Raw genomic sequence first — 7,852 nt, 5'->3', positions numbered from 1 at the left:
AATAACAGGGGCAATGATATCTTCGTAAATTATTGTTTCGTGAATTATTTACTCCGTTATGAAACATATATTTATGTATGTATGTATATATGTGTATATATATATATATATATATATATATATATATATATATATATATATATATATATATAAATATATATAAATATATATATATTGTATGTATATATGTATATATATGTATGTATATATATGTATATATATGTGTATATATATATATATATGTATATATATATATACATACACACACGCACACACACACAAACACACACACACACACACACACACACACATATATATATATATGTGTGTGTATACAAATAATATATGAGTATATGCATATATACGTACATGTATGTACATACCTACCTCTACCTGCATATATAGATGCATATCTGGGTACAAGACGCTGCAAAAAACGTGGACAAAATGATATACAGAGTACAGAAAACACACAGGCGACATAGAGACATTTCCTTCATCAACTACCACAATTCTAAAACTAAGCGTATCGAAAAGTTAGGGCAGGACGCATTGTTAGAATGGCTGTTCTCATGGACCATAAAATAAATTTGTAACGTAGAGGAATGTAGTGGCGGAGAGAAAACAAGACAGGAAAACGAAACAGTGAAAATAAACAAGAAAGGCTATACGGCCAGACGTGAAAATATGTGTATTCTGAACGCTGTGAAGCAACGAACCGAAAGGAAGATAGACGAAGAATGTTCGTGCGTCAATGATGCACTTCCTTGTATCGCATGTTTCCACTTAACTGTACCATATGTACAAACTATGCATTTAAATCCCGAGCAACGCTGGGTATAACTGTTAGTTGTTATAAAAAGTTTGTTTTTAAAGTAGGAATGTGGCTCAGAATTCTATTAGTTAAGGTACTATTTGATTGGGCAAGGCTTATATATTACCTTCACGTGGAAGCTGCGCGAGAAGTTTGCATCAACGATAATGTTATTTAAACAAATTCTTCATTATTTTAAAAGTTAACTGAATCAAAGACAGTGTGTTTAAGAAGAAACATGGTAACATAAGAGTTTTGTTTTTAAATGGCATACTTTAGATAGGTCGTATCTTTCATGATGTCATAGGTAAGGATGAAGTTTGGATGGCGGTCCTTTCAAACATTCGTGTAAGCTTTCACAGTCTGAAGGTAATCAATTCTGTATTGCTTAATCATACCGATTACGTTGAGGCTTACCAGGAACAAATTCGTTGAGATGTTTCCGCACTATTTTTAGGAATCCAGTTATAATAGCATGGTATTATGACCGGTAGAGCGACATTTCCGCTCTACCGGTCACTCTTTGCAACACTTGTCCCTGTTCGGATTGTACTTGTACAGGGGCCATCCGGACTCCTGTCTGCGCCGTGAACAGGGATTAATCTTCTCCCTTCGCTCCTTTGCGCCACATGGATTCAACTCTCCTTCCCTCTTCATCTACCTCCTCCCCCTCACACCTACTTCCTCCCAGCTACCTCTCCTGTCTTACTCCGACTCCTACTTCTTCTCTTCACTCCTACTCGCCTTCTCTGTTCTCTTCACTCCTACCCACCTTCTCCTTTCTCCATCATCGTCGCCCCTCCCTCGTAACCCCACACCACCCCTACACTTTCCAACCGCGCCTTCCCTATACTTCCCATCCCTTACACCCACTTCCACATAGCCCACATCTCCCCCACCCTCTGCCTACCGACAGACCCCTACCTCTACCCCCACCCTCAGCTTAACCCACACCCCACCCTTGCCTTCCCCCTTTTTAAACACACGTACGCGCACCTTCGTTTTGGGATCACCACGAATTTATTATCTCCCCTTCTTCCAAGCTCTCTTGTGTGACACTTCTGTCCGGCATTCGCCATGTTCGATCGCTAGCCACTACACATTCTTTATTTTCTCACCTTGTTTCTTTCTGTGTGCCTTTCTGTAAAGAGCGTAGGCTCGAAACGTTAAAGACATTTTCACTTCCCGAGCGTTAAACTAACACATCTGTTTGTTGTCTACACCACCTGTCTTCGTCCTTCGTTTGTGAATTCTCCCTATAATAGCTTGGTAAGATGCGTTAGTATGTCTGATTAGAAATTTCTCACCTGGTTCAATAGCAAAATTAAATAATAATTGTATTGATGTTTAGTTTACATAGATATGAAAGGTCACAGTCAATATAAACTCAGCGGGACAAAACTCAAGGCACTTTTCGTTTCAAATGGGTGTATCTTTGTTGGACTCCCCCAAAATACCCAAGTAGGCACTCCACAATACTTAAGTTGTGGGTAGGCAAGACAGCGAAGTGTGGAGTAAAGATAGATGATAGCTGCTATATGAAATTTGTTTTCCTGAAAAAGGTACCCAAGTAGACGTTCTACAATAATAATTCATAGGAAAAGGAGAATCGTGTATTATTGATATTTTTTTTATAATTTGTTCAGCAGTGGCTTGTATTTTTGAATGAAAGAACTTTCCTTCTTTTCTGGTCTGGTTTATTCTCTAAATATTAAAACGGGAAGACAAGAAAATTGGGAGACATGGTTTTTGCACATGTGTTCAGGGGTGATATAGTTGTTGACGATGAATAATTAGTCATGTTCTGAAAGGGAGTTTAATTTGTCCAATGTAGTCTTCCATTGCATCTGATGGCAGAATTAAATTCTTTGAAGAACATGTAAAATGGTTTTTCACAATAAAATCTTGATATAAATGTTCATGCATTTGGATTTTTAGACCAAGTCGGTGCATAACAGTTCTATATTTAAGAGATGAGAAATTATGTATATTATTTACATTTGACGGATATGCTGGAGAAAGTAATGTATGTTGGAGAAAGTTTATAGCATCGCAGTTCCAAATATTTGTTGCTATGTTTTTCTCTCAAAACGAAGAAGTTATTTTAAAGGATGAGTTTGAATTTCTGTGATGACTTGTTGATCAATTCGGTCTGGAATTTTCTTAGCCACAAAGATTTTGCCGCTAGTCCTCTCGTCAGTACTCGTGTGGAACGGTAATATAAAATTATAAACCAATTGAATCGACTACGGTTTCCCCGATACATTTGTGAAGGAGATGGCTCAATGGGTGTAGGTCATTCCTAGTAAAATTAGGTATAAATTGTAAGAGATGATATACGAGTATGTTAAGGAAGTTGTACGTATGTATATATATATGTATGTGTGTGTGTGTGTGTGTGTGTGTGTGTGTGTGTGTGTATGTGTGTGTGTGTCTATGTGTGTGGTTGTGCGTGTATGTGTGTGTATGTATACATGCGCTCGCACACACACACACTCACACACATATATAGTTAACTTAAATAAATAAACAATTCAAATAAACGAATAAAAAATGTGAAAAAAGGAAAGCAACGCAAATGAGGACGGGCACAAGAAGTGTATTAGCTTGACGCTCGGTGAAAGAGACAACAATATATTTTAACTAACTTTAATCATGTAGACGTTGTAACATTGGGTCAATTGAATCTTTCTGGAATTCACGTATTTGCAGGCATTATTCCTGTCTACTAAATATACTCGGAAGTTAAGATCCATCAGTTTCTTGATAACATTAAGAGCATTACGGAAAAACTGCGCTCCCGTTACAGGTGAGTGAAACTCAAGTGGTATTTGTTTCACATGATCTAGTTCGCCGTCAGACATCGCCTTCTTCAAGGAGTCCCATTCTGACCATTCTATATCCATTTTCAAAATACTGATATCCGTCTGAAGAATGAAATAAAAGGAAATTAAAGAAGTTGTTAATTAAAAACAATTTTGTGAAAATAAGTAATGGATGAACGCACAGACAGCTGAATGGACCAAACAGAGACAGGGAAGGAAGGGGAGAGAGTGGATGGGAGAAAAACAAAGAAGGAATAAAATAGCAAAAGAGAACTGAATGGACGAAACAGAGACAGGAAAGGAAAGGGTGAAAGTGGATGGGAGAAAAACCTTGAAAGAAAGAAATAGCAAAATAGAACTGAAGAACATAAAAACAGAAAAGAAGAAAGAAAGAAAGAAAATGAAAGAGAAAGTAAAACTGAAAAATAAAAGATAGGATAAAAGAAACAAACAAAGAAACAAAGAAATGGAAAGCGATAGGAATAGGGAAGGAGGAAGAACAGAAAGAAAAAGAAACTGAGAAACAAAAAAATGAAAGAAAGAAGGAGATGAAGGAAGGTAGGAAGAATGAATGAATGAATGGACGAATGCAAAATTTAGTGTTTTTATGAAGGATTTTTGTGTTTCCTTTACTAGTCCTTTATGTTTGGAAAAATAGTTTTGCTAAATTCGTAAGTATTTTATATTCTTGTTTGCCTCATAATCAGAATGAAATGGTGATAATTCTTCCTGAGTTTCAGTTTTTTGACTATTCATGAGAAGAGAGGTAGGTTATTTCTTTTCCCAAACAGAATGAAATGGTAAAATGGGTAGTAAGTTGCTAAGAACCATGGGAATACTACTGTCAGAAATAAATTCATCAACTCCAGACGTAAAACTTATACAATCCGAACGTTCTGGTAGATTTTAGAGTTTATTTTACATGTAATGAATCTATGTCATGAATCTTGGTCTTTTGCTTTGTTATTAGTGTAGATTCCATGATTACTCGTTTCCTTTTACGTCGAGAAGTCATTGCAATACATTATTATGCAGTACGAGAAATATTGTTAAAGAGGGAAAACAGACTGTTGATTATACTACTATTTTATAGAGAAATTCAGCACAGATATATTAAAATATACAATTATAGCAGTATCTTCATGATCTTTTGCAAATTATAGCAGTATCTCCATGATCTTTTGCAAAGTGTATGAAAAATGTTATAAGTACTATTATTTCATTTCGATGATGAGGCCAAAATGCTTTCAAAATGTTAATGGACCAGTAGATGTGTAAATGCTAATGTAGCAAACTAAACATAAACAACGTTGCTGTGTGAACTAGAAACATGAAATAAAGTTTCTTGCTCTAACGCACAGCACACAACCAGAAATCAGACTCACAGCCTTTCGATCATGAAACATCTACACTAACCGCTAAGCCACATGCCTTCATATTACTAGCGGACCTAGCGAAAAGGATGACGAATTCAACTCTGTAAGAATCTTCGTATATCAATATACAGGTAGACATACATATACATGATACACACACACACACATAAACACACATTTTAAATACACTAGCGATTCGCTAAATCGGGTCGTCGGTGACTAAATTGGCAACCAACAAAGCTTACTTGGTAAGAAGCGTGATTGTTGGGCACCCTGTAGAACGAAAAATAAGAATTGTCAAAGGGCAGAAGAGCTCATAAGTAGCCAATAACCATCCAACATTATGTGTAAGTTTGTATGTATGTATATGCATATATATATATATATATATATATATATATATATATATATATATATATATATATATATATATAAAAGATAATAAGAGTGAAAAAAACTACAGAAGGCTTGTGTTACATGGTTAAAGTATATATTTAAATTATGTCAGAAAAATGTTAGAAAAATGTTAGAAAATTTTTTTGGTGTATAAACATTGTATTTTGAGAAATAACCGGTTTCGTGTTGTCTTTTCAAATTTCTCTACTTCATTGTGTCGTGTTCGTTCCAGTCTGAGAAAGAAGAGTTCTAGATAGGGGGAGGTAATTAGGGATTTCTTCCGGTATAGGGGAGATAATCGAAATCTAGGAGGTGGTAGAATTTGATTAATTTATCATGGTTTGGTTCTATATTTTTTCCCCTTTTTTTTTCTCAGTGGGGTGATGAATTTCCTTATTTAAATGTGTTAGCAATGGCTAAGTTTGGGTTTGTATTTTTGAATGAAAAAGGTTTCCTTATTTAATCTAATCTGTGTTGGTGTTTTAATGGCACATTGATAAAAAGGAAAGATTATAAATTGTGGTAGCATTTGTTTTGCGCATTTTTCAATATGATCACTAAAAGGTATCATTCGGTATTCTGGGTGTGCAATCTGCTGGCGGTGCAGAGTGCATCTGCGTCTGAGCGATGTTCTTGTGGACCCTATGTAGTTCTCGTGGCAGCCCGAACATCTTATTACATCTTATTACATCTTATTATATATATATATATATATATATATATATATATATATATATATATATATTTGTTTTGCAAGATTATTGGCTAAACTGGCAATATGACCATCCCCAAGTACAACAATATATATATATATATATATATATATATATATATATATATATATATATATATATATATATATAAGTTTGTGTGTATAGATTTAGATTCAAAAATTGAATATGGTACTTATGTTTAGGCACCAGAATATAGTATGGAATGGTATTATACAAAAACCATTCCAAAAACTAGGTGATCAAACAATCAACATAAGCAACACGGATTTTAAAGATGATTGCAGTACGCACGTTTCATGCTACTCCATTTATTTAAGTAATGCTCGCATTACTTAAATAAATGGAGTAGCATGAAACGTGCGTACTGCAATCATCTTTAAAATCCGTGTTGCTTATTTTGATTTTATATATGTATATATATGTATGTAGCTATTTTAATTTTAATTTTTTTTATTTATATTTCTAAATTTAAATATTATTTTCTTTTTATTTTAAAATGTAAACATTTTGAATGTTTATATCTTTCTCTCTTTTTTATGTGTACATATGTATATTGCTTCTGTGTGTGTGTGTATGTGTGTGTTTGTGTGTGTTGTGTGTGTGTGTGTGTGTGTGTGTGTGTGTGTGTGTGTGTGTGTGTGTGTGTGTGTGTGTGTGTGTGTGTGTGTGTGTGTGTGTGTGTGAGTGTGTATGTGTATGTGTATGTGTGTGAGGGTATATGTGTATGTGTGTATGGGGTTGATGGGGCTCGTTAGCTGTGGTGAAAGCAACTCTTCATGGAGGTGGACACTCTGACATAAAACCAGGTCATGGTAATTGGTTGCACTATCAAAGACATGACTGTTTGATGGGGGTAGACTGTTTGATGGGGTAGGAGAATTTGTCTCTGAATTCAAATTGACTTACCACTGCTGGCTTGCAATCTCCTTTTGTGGAGAAGCCTAGGAGATGGTACTCCTATATAAAACTTGCAGTCAACTTAGTACTGGTCATCTTGATTTGTTAATCACTAGAATCTGCTAGTCTGACTCAGAGAGCGGCAAACGTGTTGCACACGCGTTTGTCACTGGAATTCAATGTTGTCCCGGACAAAATACCATCATCGTAGCCTGTTGGAATGTGAACACCATTTTAGATCGAGCAGATAAGCCTGAAGGAAGAACAGCCTTTGTAACTAAGGAGCTAAGGCATCTTAAAGTTGATATTGCAGCTCTTTGTGGAACAAGATATTTAGATGAAGATCATCTTGTTGAAAGAACAGCAGGTCTCAAATTATTCTGAGTTGGGAATCCGAGGGGAGAAAAAACGGATGGTGATGTAGCGTTTGCAATCAGAAGTGATTTGCTAAAGGACCTACAACAACCACAAAGCATATACAAACGCATAATGAAACTCCGGATCCTCCTTTCTTGTCGATGTTTTGTGACTGTTTTATCTATTTGTGCTCTTACACTTTCAGCTAGCGAGGAAAATATCCATGCATTTTATTAGGAGCTTAGAAGAAGTATTCTGTCAATGAGATGTTGACTGTGCACGATGACTTCAATGCACATGTTGGTAGATACTATGATGCTTGGAATGTACTTGGGCGTAATGGAATAGGAGAGGTGAACACCAATGGGCTGTATCTGCTAAAAATGTGCTCTGAGCTAGGGCTGGTTGTTAGGAAAACTTTCTTTCATAATAAGTTCAAGCATAAAGTTACCT

General features: G+C 35.5%; 1 protein-coding gene across 4 annotated transcripts in view; it reads right to left on the bottom strand.

Moving 5' to 3' along the window:
* Positions 1 to 3,397: 3,397 nt before the first annotated feature.
* The window catches only part of LOC149134198 (putative methyltransferase-like protein 24), a 40,689-nt gene continuing 36,234 nt past the window's right edge, over positions 3,398 to 7,852 (bottom strand). For all 4 annotated transcript variants that reach the window (XM_089357721.1, XM_089357724.1, XM_089357723.1 and 1 more), the window contains one exon: positions 3,398 to 3,741. In XM_089357721.1, coding sequence (XP_089213847.1) covers positions 3,454 to 3,741 — 288 coding nt within the window. In that variant the 3' untranslated portion in view covers positions 3,398 to 3,453. The remainder of the gene's footprint in view (positions 3,742 to 7,852) is intronic.

This window comes from Octopus bimaculoides, chromosome 9 (genome assembly GCF_046866305.1).
Source record: "Octopus bimaculoides isolate indiv1 chromosome 9, ASM4686630v1, whole genome shotgun sequence".
NCBI lineage: Eukaryota > Metazoa > Mollusca > Cephalopoda > Octopoda > Octopodidae > Octopus > Octopus bimaculoides.
This window is presented reverse-complemented; position numbering and strand designations above follow the sequence as displayed.